This window comes from Eulemur rufifrons, chromosome 6, assembly GCF_041146395.1.
Source record: "Eulemur rufifrons isolate Redbay chromosome 6, OSU_ERuf_1, whole genome shotgun sequence".
NCBI lineage: Eukaryota > Metazoa > Chordata > Mammalia > Primates > Lemuridae > Eulemur > Eulemur rufifrons.
The window spans coordinates 55,243,673-55,259,188 of NC_090988.1; the positions used below are offsets into that span (position 1 = coordinate 55,243,673).

General features: G+C 42.7%; 1 protein-coding gene across 9 annotated transcripts in view; it reads left to right on the plus strand.

The window, feature by feature from the left end:
- STIM1 (stromal interaction molecule 1) overlaps positions 1-15,516 on the plus strand; it is a 174,735-nt gene that overhangs the window by 154,984 nt on the left and 4,235 nt on the right. For 5 of the 9 annotated variants that reach the window (XM_069471099.1, XM_069471095.1, XM_069471098.1 and 2 more), the window contains 5 exons: positions 462-639; positions 8,468-8,635; positions 9,155-9,255; positions 9,539-9,774; positions 13,329-13,395. In XM_069471099.1, coding sequence (XP_069327200.1) covers positions 462-639; positions 8,468-8,635; positions 9,155-9,255; positions 9,539-9,774; positions 13,329-13,395 — 750 coding nt within the window. Of the gene's footprint in view, positions 1-461; positions 640-875; positions 1,721-8,467; positions 8,636-9,154; positions 9,256-9,514; positions 9,775-10,961; positions 11,055-13,328; positions 13,726-15,516 lie in introns of those variants that run through there. The other 4 variants (XM_069471093.1, XM_069471092.1, XM_069471094.1 and 1 more) reach the window with 4 other exon arrangements.

The window sequence follows — 15,516 nt, forward strand, 5'->3', positions numbered from 1 at the left end:
CTAATAAAAGGAGAATAATTATGGGATTTGAAGTCACACAGATTGGAATTCTAGTTTCAGTTCTTTATGCAAGTTACTTCCTCTCTCTAAGCCTTCATATCCACATGTCTCAGGCTGATAATGATACTAATATATCATTATCTGCTAGGAGGACAAATGTGAAATACCTTGTAAACTAGTAGTTGTTATGATTTTAGTAACTTTAGAAGAGAGATTTAGATGCCTGAGAACCTGGCCTCACAGCTTGATTACTGGCAGCAAAATGATGGCCAATGTAAGAATTAGGTAATGACTGTGGTTTCTATTGGCCCTGAACTAGCACAGAGCCAGACAGTCAGCAGAGTAGAGAGAATATATGCTGAGAGGTGGAGCACTCATTTTCATCTTTGATGCCATGATTCATGGCATGTTGGCTGGCACCCCTTGCCTGGCCTCCTCCAGCTCCCTGCATCGCCCCCCAGGCTGCACAAGGCCCAGGAGGAGCACCGCACGGTGGAGGTGGAGAAGGTCCATCTGGAGAAGAAGCTGCGCGATGAGATCAAACTTGCCAAGCAGGAAGCCCAGCGGCTGAAGGAGCTGCGGGAGGGTACTGAGAATGAGCGGAGCCGCCAAAAATATGCTGAGGAAGAGTTGGAGCAGGTAGGAGAGTCTACAAATTCCTGGTCACCTTGAGGGGTGGGTAAAGGGCAGGGGCCCAGGGTCTGGCTGGAAAGTTTCATGTGTGAGGACTTTGAAATATGGCTCAAAGACTATCTTCCAGAGTCACTAGACTCTTACTAACAAGAATAGAGGAAAAGTTGCAAAAAAAGGGTCACTGTGATTTTAAAGAACAGTGGATAACAGATGATAAGTTATTTCGTTCCTTTTTTATTGAGGTATTTACATAAAATATACAAATCCTAAGTATACAGCTGGCATGGTTTTACATGTGCATGTACCTGTGTAACCACCACCCAGATCATGATCCAGAACTTTTTCAGTAACCCAGAAAGCTCACTGTTGCTCCTCACACCCCTGTGAGTATTTCATCCAAAAATTAACTACTGTCACAACCTCTAAACCAGATTAGTTTTGCCTGATTTTGAACTTCATATAAATGGAATTATATAATATGTACTCTTTTGTGTTTTGTTTCTTTTCACTCAACATTATGTCTGTGAGAGTTCGTCTGTGTTGTATGTAGTGATAGTTGGTTTATTTCCGTTGCTGAGTAATAATCCATTGTATGAGTGCACTATAATTTCTTTATCCTTTCTTCTCTTGATAGACATTTGGGTTGTTTGCAGTTTTTCTGGCTTTTGTGAATACCACTGCTATGAACCTTCTTGCGTATAAACAAGTACTCATTTCTGTCTTATATATAATAGAGCATTTATATATTTAGTTTTATTAGAAATTGCTAGTTTTCCAAAGTGTTTATACCAATCTATAGTGCCACTAGTAATGTATTAGAATTCTAGTTGATCTATGACCTTGGCATTTTTAGGCATTTTAATTTTGGACATTCTGGTAGGTATGTAGTAGTATCTCATGATTTTAATTTTCATTTCCCCAGTATTATTGAATACCTTTTCATAAATTTATTGGCCATTTGATGGGGAATCCTTTCTCATTTTAAAAATTGGGTTGTATGTTTTTTTCTTGTTGATTTGTAAGAGTTCTTTACATGTTCTCTGTATGTGAGTCTTTTGTCAATATATATTCATATATATTGCAAATATTTTCTCTCAGCCTGTGGCCTGCTTTTTTACTCTCTTAATATTATTTTTTGATAAACAGAAGTTCTTGATTTTAATGATTTTGTTTTCTGTTTAATATCCCCACCCCCAAGATATTTTCCTAAATTTTCTTCTGGAACCTTTATTGCTTGACTTTTCACATTTAGGGATATGGTTTACTTAAAATTAATTTTTTTTCTGTAATATGAGGTATGTGGTCAAGGATCTTATTTTCCCATGTAAGGTGATCATTCTTGTTCTATGTTCTATTTGTCTATCTTTGCACAGCATTGTCTTTTTTTGATACAGAGTCTCACTCTGTTGCTCAGGCAAAAGTGCTGTGGCATCAGCCTAGCTCACAGCAACCTCAAACTCCTGGGCTCAAGCAATCCTACTGCCTCAGCCTCCCGAGTAGCTGGGACTACAGGCATGTGCCACCATGCCCGGCTAATTTTTTCTATATATTTTTAGTTGTCCAGATAATTTCTTTCTATTTTTTTAGTAGAGACGGGGTTTCGCTCTTGCTCAGGCTGGTTTTGAACTCCTGAGCTCAAATGATCCACCCGCCTCGGCCTCCCAGAGTGCTAGGATTACAGGTGTGAGCCACCGTGCCCGGCCTAGCATTGTCTTATTATAAGTCTTATTATCTGGTAGTGTCGTCAAGTTCTCCAGCTTTTTTCTTCTGCAAGATGGCCTTGCCTATTTGAAAATCTTTGCATTTCCATATTAACTTGTCAATCAGAGACTCCTTCCTTCCAAAAAAAACCTGGAATTTTTCTTGTGTTTGCATTGAATCTATAGATCAATGTGGGAAACACTGACATTTTAACCAACTAATTCTTCTAATTCATAAGCATATTTTATCCTGTCACCTATTTAGACTGTTTAAAATTTCAGCAATGTTTGGTAGTTTTTAGTGTAGAAGATTTGTACTTTTTTTTTCTTTTTTTTATTGAGACAGAGTCTCGCTCTGTCGCCCCAGCTAAAGTGCAGTGGTGTCATCATTGCTCACTGCAACCTCAAATTCCTGGGCTCAAGTGATCCTCGTGCCTCAGCCTCCTGAGTAGCTAGGACTACAGATGCACACCACCACACCTGGTAAATTTTTTGTATTTTTTCTAAAGATAGGATCTCGCTCTTGTTCAGGCTAGTCTCGAACTCCTGACCTCAAGTGATCCTCCTGCCTCTGCCTCCCAGAGGGCTAGGACCATAGGTGTGAGCCACCGAGCCAGCTCTGTTTTTAAAATTTTTCTAGCTTTTTTTTTTTTTTTTTGAGACAGAGTCTCTCTCTGTCGCCTGGGCTAGAGTGCTGTGGCGTCAGCCTAGTTCACAGCAACTTCAAACTCCTAGGCTCAAGCAATCCTTTTGCCTCAGCTTCCCAAGTAGCTGGGACTACAAGTATGCACCACCATGCCTGGCTAATTTTTTCTATATATATTTTTAGTTGTTCGGCTAATTTCTTTCTATTTTTAGTAGAGACAGGGTCTTGCTCTTGCTCAGGCTGGTCTTGAACTCCTGACCTCAAGCGATCCTCCCGCCTCGGCCTCCCAGAGTGCTAGTACAGGCATGAGCCACTGCGCCCAGCCATTATTTTTCTAGCTTTTTGAGGCAGAAGGTTAGATCATTGACTTTAAATCTTTAATCTTCTCCAATATCTGCATTTAGAGTTATAAATTTCTATCTCAGCCCTGCTTTATGTACATGTAGTAAGTTTTAATATTTCATATTTTCATTGTCATTCAGTTCAAAAGATTTTCTAATTTCTGTTGTGTTTTCTTTTTTGGCTTACGGTTATCTAGAAATATGTGGCTTGTATTTTCGAACACTTGAGGACTTTTCTAGTTATCTTTCTCTTGTTCATTTCTAGTTTAATTTCACTATGATCAGAGAACATATGCTATATGGTTTCAGTCCTCTGAAACTTATTGAAACTTGGTTTGTGTAAAAAGATTAAATAATTCAGTTCAAAGGCAAAGTTTGTCAGACTGGATAAAAACAAAACCCAATTTATATGCCCTGTTTAAAAGAGACACATTTTAAATATAAGGACACAAAACAGGTTAAAAGTAAAAGGATGAGAAAAGATGCATAATACAAACAGCAAAATAAAGCAGGATTAGCTATATATTAATATCAGACAAAGTACACTTTAGGTCAAAAAGTATTACTAGACCCAAAAATGGATATTTGATAATGATAAATGGTTGAATTCAGTGGTAATCTATAATAGCCTTTAATTTGGATATACCTAATTATATACTTAAAAAATATATAAAGCAAAAGTTCAATATACTAAAAGGATAATAGACAAATTTGTAATCAAAGTTAGATTTTAATACACATTTCTTTTTTTTTTTTTTTTTTTTGAGACAGAGTCTCACTCTGTTGCCCAGGCTAGAGTGAGTGCCGTGGCGTCAGCCTAGCTCACAGCAACCTCAAACTCCTGAGCTCAAGTGATCCTACTGCCTCAGCCTCCCGAGTAGCTGGGACTACAGGCATGCACCACCATGTCCGGCTATTTTTTTCTATATATATTTTTAGCTGTCCATATAATTTCTTTCTATTTTTAGTAGAGATGGGGTCTCGCTCTTGCTCAGGCTGGTCTCGAACTCCTGAGCTCAAACGATCCACCCACCTCGGCCTCCCAGAGTGCTAGGATTACAGGCGTGAGCCACCGCGCCCGGCCCACATTTCTTAATAATCAGCCAAAAACATAAGGATGTAAAAAATTTAAAAAACATTAATAAATTTGACCTCATCGACATATATAGAGCATTTACTAAAAACTGCAGAATACATTCTTTTTAGCATTTACATATCTCAATTCTAGAACGCCCATTTTACTCTTTTATAGATTCTGGTCCCCCCTATCCCAAATTTCCATCTTTTTATCTGTTGCATCTGTCTTCTATTTTCTTTAACATATCAATCATAATTATTTTAAAGTCCCTATGTGGTAACACTTACATTTAGATCATTTATGGGACTGCTTATTTTTTTTCCTCTTGATTATTAGTTACATTTTCCTGCCTATTATGTGTACTAATTTATTTAATGCTGGACACTGTATATAAAATAATAGAGGTTCCAGATAATTTTATCTTCCATCAGATATGGGGTTCCCCCTTTCTTGTGTGAGGTACGTAGGGTGAGGTGCCAATCACCTCAAGCCAATCAGATTGAGCTGTATCAGAGCTGGGTTGCAGTTTTAGTAAGATTTGGTCTAGCCCTCACTTGTCACAGTTTCTCTGGTATGTCCCTCCTCGCCATTTTAACTGAGAGCTGGTGGATTTCTTTCTCTCTGAAAGATTCTGAGAGATTCAGTCCTGCCATAGCCTAGGCTGTTTTCTCTGTGCCCAGGTGCAATCCTGCTGCACAGGCCAAGCCTGATTTTCAGCTCTCATGTAGAATCATCAGTGCCTCCAGGGAAGAAAATGACTAGCAAATGTCAACTTACCTTAGAAAGGCTTTTCCTTCTGTGGATTTTCAGTCTGTCTAGTCCAGTGGTTTTCAAACTTTTCGGTCTCAGGACCTGTTTAGTCTAAAAAATTTAGGACCTCAAAAGAACACTTTTTTTTTTTTTTTTTAAAGAGGGCTTCGTCCTGTTGCCTAGGCTGGAGTGCAGTGGTGCGATCATAGCCCACTGTAACCTTGACCTCGTGGGTTCAAGGGTCCTCCTGCCTCAACCTTATGAGTAGCTAGAGCTACAGGTGTGTACCACCTTGCCTGGTATTTTTTAAAAAAATTTTTTGTAGAGATGGAATCTCACTATGCTGTCCAGGTTGGTCTTTAACTTTTGGCCTTAAGTGATCCTTCCTCCTAAGCCTTCTAAACTGCTGGGATCATAGGCATGAGCCACCGTGTCTAGCCTCAAAGAATATTTTTATGGGAGCAATATTATTGATATTTATCCTATTTGAAATTAAAACTGAGAACATTTAAAAATATTAATTCACTTAAAATAACTATATTAAACCCCTTGTATGTTAATACAAATAACATATTTTATGCAAAGTGACTAAAGTTTCCAAAATAAAAACAATTTAATGAAAAGAATGACTTTTTACAATTTTGCAAATCTTTTAAATGTGTCTTAATAGATTGCTAGATTCTTATATTAGTGTCTATTTCAATATGTTGTGATTTCACACATCATGTAGCCTCTGGAGAACTCCACAGTTCAGTTGTAAGAGGAAGGAAGTAAAAAAGGTAAATGATGTTTTAGTATTATTATGAAAATAATCTTGATCTCATGGATTCTCTGAAAGGTCTGGGGGGTCCTTGGATCACACTTAGGGAACTGCAGACCTAGTCCTAATTGCTTCTACAGCTCTCTGATATCTTTGAAAACATAATTTTCATACTTTGTGCAGCTTTTTCCAGATACTGTGTTGGATCAGAATTGTTCTTCTGCCCTGACCTACTGCATCCTACTGAGAAGTAGAAGTCAGGTGATTACACTTTAAAACATAGAGGTCATTGTTTATTATCTTTGGCTGCATATTAGAATGACTTGGAGAGCTTTTAGAAACTTTTTTTTGAGACAGGGTCTTGCTCTGTTGCCTGGGCTAGAGTGCAGTAGCATCATCATTGCTTACTGCAACCTCAAACTTCTGGGCTCAAGCGATCCTCCTGCCTCAGCCTCCTGAGTAGCTGGGACTCCAGGTGTGTGCCCCTACACCCAGTGAATTTTTCTATTTTTTGTAGAGACACGGTCTCACTCTTGGTTAGGCTAGTCTCGAACTCCTGGCCTAAAGTAGTCCTCCTGCTGCAGCCTCCCAAAGTGCTAGGATTACAGATATGAGCCACGCGCCTGGCCTAAAAACCTTTTTTTTTTTATTTTGTGCAGCTGGGGTCTTGCTATGTTGCCCAGGCTGGTCTTGAATCTGGCCGCAAGCGATCCTCCTGACTTCGTCCCTCAGAGTGCTAGGATTACAGGCAGGAGCCACCATGCTCAGCCTTTAAAAACTTTTAATGCTCAGGCCAACACCTGAAATCATTAAAGTCAGAATTTCTGGGTTAGAGTCCAATATCAGTATTTTTTTTTAATTTTTATTTTTTTTCACTTTTATGGGATTCTTGCCATAAGTTTCTCATATGATTACAATATGTCAGTCACAACGTTGAGACCCACAGCAATAGAATAAGAGAATAAGACTAGTGAACTCTGACTTGCCCATCTGTTGTCTTCCTCTCCTACAGGCATTTATTCCTTGTGTGTGGGAAGATGTGTCTGTGTCTGTCTCCCTGTCTCCCAAGATCTCCCTCATTCCCTATTTTGTAATTATTTCTCTCATTAAATAAACAGTTTTTGAGCCTGGTAGGCCAGCCCCTTTGTGTGCCTCCCCGACTGCCACATTTCCCTCTATTTACTCTCTTTTTTCTCTTCTTCATCCATTCTTCCCTTCTTACTGTATCCTGTTCCTTTAAATGCTTTTAATGTAGAACTTGATTATAAGTTTTCAGACGTGGTATATGAGTCTCTGAGGTATCTGTTCTTCATTTAAAATCTATAAAACCAGGAGTGGGCCATTTTTTAGTTTCTTTTTCAAGGAACATAAACCGAGTGAAGATTGGCACTCTCAAGGGAGTAAAGGTGTTCTGTCCTTAGCTAAGGCCTTTCTAATCGACCTAAGGCTGTAGAAAGGACCTCAGGCTTGCTATGGGATACTTGCCTCATTAGCTGAAGTGGGAGATAATGAGACCGTTCTCAATCCTTGTTCTCTGGGATTCTGACCAGCCGAAGGTCAGTGTCCAGGTGGAGGAGTGGAGGATCACTTATGCTGGTATCCTCAGTGGGATAGCAAGGAATCGAGTACATATGATGTCTGTATATACTTTCAGGTCTTCTACATGTTAGTGCTTTGTGACTGTCTACTTCATTGTTTACTCCTTACAGAGAGGTCAGTGAGATTTCTGCTTTTACACTGATCCTTTCATGTCTTGGCCTCTGTTGGCAATGCCCACGTTAGGTGTGGCGTACTCATTGTTTTCCTACCTTGTAGAGAGTACTTTTCAAAGCCTACCTGCCCAGCTTACAGTGAGAATCATAGACACAGTCTGGGCTAGAGAAGACTTTGGAGAGCGTTCAGGGCAATGCCCGTCTGGAGCAGGAGTAATTTTTCAGGTCTCTCTGATGGAGCTCTTCACATACCTCTCATGACAGGGAAGTCACTTTCTCCCGAGATATCACGCCTTCACTGATAGTTTGGATTTGCATAGGAGAAAGCCCTGTCTCACACTGAATTAAGATCTGCCTTAGGAAGCACAGGGTCACATAGCCAGTTGAGTGACAGACCAGGAACCAGAACCAGATTTCCAAATTCCAAATTTTTTTTTTTTTTTTGCCACATTGTGATGTCTTGACGTCTAAGCACAGACCCAGGTGCTCAGTAAAAGAATGATTCACTAGCTGACCCGTTCCTGGAGAGATCAGGAAGATTGCTGAGACTGGCTGCATTACCAGGAGAGTCAGCTGATGTGATGAAGAAGAATGTCTTAGTCTGGGAGGAAAAAAAGTCTCCGTTTGAATTCTGATTGACACTGTTGACTGTGTGACCTTGAGTAGGTTAATTTCCTTCTCTGAGCTTGCTTCCTAGTATATAAAATACAGATAATAATCCTTACTCTTTCTCCCTTCTGGGAGAGTTGTAAAGCAGATAAGAACTCTGAATTCTGCGGCCTCATACAGAAGTGTTGGAGAGGGTCTCAGTAGCTGTAAATGGACTCACATCCTCTTGGCTGTGCAGGTTCGGGAGGCCTTGAGGAAAGCAGAGAAGGAGCTGGAATCACACAGCTCATGGTACGCTCCAGAGGCCCTTCAGAAGTGGCTGCAGCTGACACATGAGGTGGAGGTGCAGTACTACAACATCAAGAAGCAAAATGCTGAGAAGCAGCTGCTGGTGGCCAAGGAGGGGGTGAGATCTGCCCTCCTCCTGCCCTCTTCTCTCCTTTTTACCCTCCTCCCTTTTATCTTCCCTTCTTCCTCTTCTCTCCCTGTCCTTCCCACTGGGTGAAGATATATCCTGGTGGTGGGTTCTGTTTCTTTTCCAAACATGCAGCTCCTGATAATGCCATCAAGCTTCTGGAGGAGGGAATGAGGGTGTGGGGGTACTCCCACCTGTCTTCTGGGAAAGATGAAGCAAGTGGAGGCAGGTAGAGGGAAAGCTTGGCCGGCCCAGGATGCCATGGAGACAGAGGTCCTGCTAGGGCTAGGGTGCTATCAGCGGCCCCTTTGCTTCTTCCCTCATTTCTGCTATTTTCTCCCCTTTCTCTTTTTTTTCTTCCCTTGCTTGCCTTTTTCCTTTCCCTCTTCTTCCTTTTCCTTGTGCAGCCTAAGTTGTGCTAGGAGGGGGACCCAGCCACAGGAAGGCCTTTCTAATTTCTTCCAACCTCTAATCCTTGCTCTCTTTAAGCTGGGGGTTTCATCTTTGCAGGCTGAGAAGATAAAAAAGAAGAGAAACACACTCTTTGGTACCTTTCACGTGGCCCACAGCTCTTCTCTGGATGATGTAGATCACAAAATCCTAACGGCTAAGTAAGTAGTGCCAGTTATCCACTCTGGCAACGTCCAGGCCATCCTCAGAATTTGAGGCTATACAGGGCCTCCAGCTCCAATTCCATTTCCTCACTGGTGGAAGGACAGCTCTGGTCTCCTGCCCCAGCCTTGATCCAGTTCCTACCCTGCTCTTAAGTTTATGAGTTTATTGTGTTTTTTATTCACACATATCCCCCCCAACTTGTTCCTCTGAGAAGAGGCCTCATTCCTTTTGGGGCTCACACCCAGTCCATGCCTGCAATTCTCTTTCTTCTGTCTTCAGGCAAGCACTGAGTGAGGTGACAGCAGCACTGCGGGAGCGCCTGCACCGCTGGCAACAGATCGAGATCCTCTGTGGGTTCCAGATTGTCAATAATCCTGGCATCCACTCACTGGTGGCTGCCCTCAACATAGACCCCAGCTGGATGGGCAGTACGCGCCCCAACCCCACCCACTTCATCATGACTGACGACGTGGATGACATGGATGAGGAGATTGTGTCTCCCTTGTCCATGCAGTGTAGGTGACCTCTTTGGTGGGGATGAGGGAAGGAACCTTTGATGCACGGGTTGAGAAGTCTGTGGCCTTTGTTGTGCTTAAACAGGAGATGTGGCAGATATCTGAAGATAGTTTAACTTGTGACCTTGGTCAATAAAGCACAATTTGTATCAGGATATTTCTTTATAGTTGTCCTTTGGTGGTTTTGCCTTGTCATATGCTCTGTGTGCCCGTCTGGGTCTATTGTGTTAAATGTGTTTCCCTTCACTCTTTGTTTTTCTCCTTATTCTCCCTTTCCCTCCCATCTACCTTTATAAAAAATAATCTCCTTTAGTGATTCACAATGTAAAAATGGCATTAATTTTGACTATTTATTGAACCTACTTACTTTCATTTTGTGTTCCTTATTCTTAATCGCTAAAGTAGATGAATGGAATGATGTTTCTTCTTGTATTTTTATGTGAGACCCCATGAAGCAATAGTTCCCGTAAACAGATACAGTCCTAAATCCTCCAAGCTGGAAAGGCATTCTTGCCCAGGAGGGACCTCCTGCACAAGCATGTCTGGCTTCCCTCCTGAACTCTTGGACCTCCCCACCCTCTGTCTTGGGTCTTCCTTCTCCCTTCTCTCCCCTGCAAGTGATAAGAGTTGAGTAGAGCAGAGCTGAAAGAGACAATACTCTGTGGGAATTTTTCAGTGAATGAAGGGGCTTTTCCCTTACTGGCCCACAGTTAAATTTTTCTTTGCATCAGAGGCTATCTTAGGTAAATAGGCCTTATGGTAAAGCTGTTGTCCTGGGCCCATACCCCACCAGTACAGGGGAGATGGCAAGAAGGCTGGGGCTGTGTTAGAGGCTCATTTTCAGATGGCTAGATTCTTTAATAAAGCTGGATTCCCACTCTAGACAGAGTTCATTTGTAAATTTTATCAGTAGTACTTTGCCCCTAGCTAAGCTTCTTTGCCCCCCTGACCTGATTCCTTGTTAGAACTTTAGTTAAAGGCCTAACAAGGTTAGGATCACTGACAGGCAGAGCTTGATCCTGACTTACTGATCTAAAGGCTCCTGTGTTCTCCAGACTGTGGGGGGCCTTCATTAGCTCTGAGCTACCCACCCTCTGCCCCCAGCCCTGTCTGTATCATATTGTTGATGGGCAGGCTTCTCCGTAAATCAGATTCTCTTCTCCTTTTGGCCTGGCTGTTGACCCTAGATGCTGCCTGGCTGATGGGGCGTAGGTTCAGTGACCGCTCTCTCTGCTCAACATCCGCCGGCTCGGATGATCAGTCCCTCTGGAAATACCCTGGTTTGAGGAGCCCCTTTGGGGCTTTTGTTTTTCTGACTTTTGGGACTAAACCAGCACTCCTACCCTGCGGGCACCTTCTCCTGCCTGCCTCACGCCCCTGCCTGCTCCTTCTATCCCCTGAGCACTGTCTCTACTAACTATAGGGGAGGGGTTCGGGGGTGAGAAGAATCAGCCTGCTCAGCACAGGGCTGGAGACAGAACACCCATGGTGGTGGAAGGCTTAGGCTTCTCCCTTCAGCCCAGCTACACAGATGTCCTGATGGCCCTTCTTCCAGCTAGGCTAGGGGGGAAAGAGGGAAGGAAGGATCACCCCTCTCTTTTCTCTTTTTCATGTTTCTCCCTTTTTCTACCAGTTTCCCCCTTCTTTCTCCCTCTTCCCCTCCCTATTCCAGGCTTTTTTTTCCTCTTCAGCTTCCCTTTCATGCCTTCAACACCACCAGCTGTAGAAGCCCTGCCTCCCCAACTCTCCATCACTGTGGAACTGTGCTTTCTCCCTGGGGGCCTCTCCAAAGCTGCTGCCACCCTTGTAATCTACTCCTTTCTCCCATCTTTAGGGAGAAAGCAGGGCAGCCCATCTATTAGGGTAGAGGAGAAAGAACAAAGGTCTGCATTCCCTTTTAGTTGGAGCTGGGAGTTAGCCCAAGGAGGATGCACTAGCACATCCCTAAGTTACCTGGTGCCCATGTACCCATTGACTGGACATGGTGGCCATCAACTTCCAAGAGCCTGATTTGCACCAGTGACTCAAGAGCTGATTTTTTGTTATTTACATGCTTATTAGAGGAAATTTGGAAAGTAAACAAGAGTAAATATTAGCATTAAAGAAGGTTAGTTCCACCATATTTGAGTACCTTCTTTTTCAGTCTTTTGTCTATGAAATTTTTTTGTGTGTAGTTAAGATAATGATAACTACTACCATTTGTTGAGTGCCATGACCTGTGTCAGGTACATTAAAGACATTATCCTGAAGTCTCAGAACAACCCTGTAGGATTTTATAAATTAGGAATTAAAATGCAGAAATAAGTTGTTCAGGGTCACAGCTAGAAGCAAAAAGTCCTTGTTTCAGACTTTAGTGTTTTGTATTGCAAAGCTCAAGGCTATTACATATATTAATAATTTTGTATTCTACCCTGAGCACTTCTCTTCTCTTTTCTTCTTTTCTTTTCTTCCTTCTTTCTTTCTTTCTTTTCTCTCTCTCTCTTTCTTCCTTCCTTCCTTCCTTTCAAGCCTTCCCTTCCTTTTTTGCTTCCTTTCCTTCCTTCCTTTCCTTCCCTTTCCTTCCCTTTTCTTCCTTTCCTTCCGTCTCTTTCTCTCTTTTTCTTTATCTCTTTCTCTTTCTCTCTCTTTCTCTCCTTCCTTTTCTTTTCTTTTCTTTTCTCTCTTTCTTTTTCTTTCTTTCTTGACAGAGTCTTGGTCTGTTGTTGCCCTGGGTAGACTGCAGTGGCATCATCGTAGCTCACTGCAACCTCAAACTCTTGGGCTTAGGCAATCCTCTTGCATTAGCCTTCAGAGTAACTGGGACTACAGGTGCATGCCATGATGCCCGGCTAATTTTTCTATTTTTAGTAGAGATGGGGACTCTTGCTCAGGCTGGTCTCGAACTCCTGAGCTCAAGCAATCCTCCGACCTCGGCTCCCAGAGTGCTAGGATTATAGGCATGAGCCACCACAGCCAGCCCACCCTGAGCATTTCATAGGCATTTTTTTTTTATGTTCTTAAAGTCTTTTTATAAGCATCATTTCTAATAGCTTTGAAATATATCCAGAAATTGGATATATTATCATTTTCTCATTGTTCTACCTTTATGTTTAGTTTATTCAATTATTAATAAAAAAACTGTTTACTTTTCATATAGTCATTAATAATGAACATATTTGTGTATAAGTCCTTGTCTGAGTTGTGAATTAGTTCTTTAACTTGGCTCTACAAAAAGGCTGTTTCTTAGTGCTCTCCCGGACCTTTTCCCCAGCCCCTGTCCTACCCTGCCCTGCCTGTGTCCACCCACTAACTGCCTTGCCACCTCCCTTTATAGCAACATTGGCCTTAGGTCTCCTTCCATTGGAATTGCCACTAAAATTGACCCAGGCATCTCATCCTCAATTTCCCTTCCTTTCAGGACCCTTGGTGGGAGGTTTCTGGGAGGAGGTGCCCCATTCTCCAGACTGGGCATCAGGGCCCAGAATGGTCTCCAGCAGGCATTTTCCATTGGCATCTGCTTGCCTGCTAGCCAAAGTGGGATGGCCTTTCTCACATTTTCTTCATTCTCCTTGCAGCCCCCAGCCTGCAGAGCAGTGTCCGACAGCGCCTTACGGAGCCACAGCATGGCCTGGGATCTCAGAGGTTGGTAGAGGGAGAGGCTGGCCACTTCTTGACAAGCCGGGTATCTCTGCGGCGAATGCGCAGCCTTTCATCTGGACAGTCTTTCAGTTCTGAAGGCTACGGGACCAGCCCTTCATCTGCCTCTGCTTCTTCTTCCTGCTCCTCTTCCACCACCACCATCACCACTACCACCACCACCACCACCCCCACCACCATCACCACCACCACCACCCATGTCCACCCTGTTTATTACCACCACAGCACTTCCTATTTCCTCCAGATGGAACCCTACACTGACCCACCCCCTTCTGACAGCACCGCTGTGATGCCTGGGCATTCAGAGAGCTTGGGGTATCATCTGTCTCTCTCTTATCTTTCTTCCTCCCCTTCCTTCCTTTTCTGTTGCTTTTACCTTGGTCTCTGTCTGCTGGCTGCTGCTTGGGGTGTGTGTGTGTTGGGGAAATCTTCTCATCTTGTCCTTTCCCAGCTTTGGGATTCCTTTTTAAGGTCAGCCTATGTCCCCATACCTTTCCTCCCTTCTATGTTTGGGGTTTTCTGACTCTAAAAATGAGTAACAACCCTCTTCCCTCATAATCCTATAGCACTTTTGCCTAAACTATGCTTTTCCACATTAGTTATCTCAGTGGGGCCCCCACTTCCTTACTCCTTCAGCAAACATTTATTGATGTCTACTCTATGCCAGACTGCTGGGTATGTGGATTCACAGATGATAAGATATAATTTCAGCCATCAAGAACTACAGTCTAGTCTGGAAGATACATAAATAATCATGGAACAATTTGTAAAGTGCTATGGGGGTGTTGTGGAAGGAGTGACTAACAAAGTGTACCTGGGTGGAATGCTTCACAAAAGAGATGATACTTGTGCTAACATCCTGTGTGCAGGGAAAGGAGAAAGGGTATTCTAGGCAGAGGAAACATTATGGGCAGAAGCATGGAAGTTCAAAAGAATATGATATATTTGTGTTTAGAACATTGGATATGTGTTGGTAGGAAGGAGAAGCAGATGTGGCTAAAATGATGAAGGGCTCTGAAAGGTGAAGGGTTTTGCCTTTATCCTTTAGGAGATGGAGAACTGCAAAAGCGTTTTTAAAAGAAAGTGAATTGGTCTGATTTGCATTTTAGAAATAATATTTTAGTGGTCTGTATGAAGGAAGGGGAAGACCATAGGAATTTGGAAGTCATTGCTGTGGACCACCATAGAGGAGGTAATGAGGTCTTGCGATAAAAGGAGATGATTAATTTGGTAAGTGGCTGTGAGGGTGAAGGAAAGGGAGGAATCTAGTATGACACACAGGTTTCTAGCTTGAGTGACTGAATGGATATAGTATCCTTCAAGGAATTAGGGAACAGAAGAGGGGACACAGGTTTGGGAGTTTTGGACAAGAAAACTTTATAGATGGGTCAGGTATTAAAGTACTCATTTTCAGAGTAGGAAGTTAAAGTTCTGAAAGGTTAAGTAATTTCCTCCAGGTCCCACAGCTAATTAGAAGCAGAGCACAAACTAGAACTTGGCTTTCCATTCCAGGATACTCTGTTGGATATTTTTGTCCTTCCATAAGGTCTCTATAAGTGTACTGGAAAAGAAATGGTGAAAGGCGTTCTCCTGCAGCCTGATCTGGCAGCTGTAGGGTCTAATACCCAAGACGATAGGCTAGGGTCAGAGGTAGTAGCTGTGACCTTGCCTGGAACAAGCTTAGGGGACCCTCAGATAGTCCTTCCCTTCTGGAAGTACTTCTCATCTCTGAAGTGGTGGCCACGGCCCAGTCCTGGTCTTGGCTGCAGCCTGCTTACTCTGTTGCTTCCTTTTGGTCCTACCTCACTTTGGATACCCATTTTTCTAGCTCTGCTCCTTAAGCCTCTGGATATTTATCCTTGAGGGCTTTTCCTTTCTCTTCTACAAAGGGACTGCCCTTACTAGGATTAATCAGCAGAGCTGCTCATCTTCACTCTCATTCTCATTTTCATCCAAAAACTTAGGAAGGGAGATTGCCCCTTCCAATACAGATGGAAAGGACTGAATTGGGTTGGGAAAATAGGGGATGCTGTGAATCTCCTGTTCCAAGGCCTAAGCTGAGGGCTGTGGGAAGGAAGGGTGGGAGGTACCTGCATCCACCTAGCC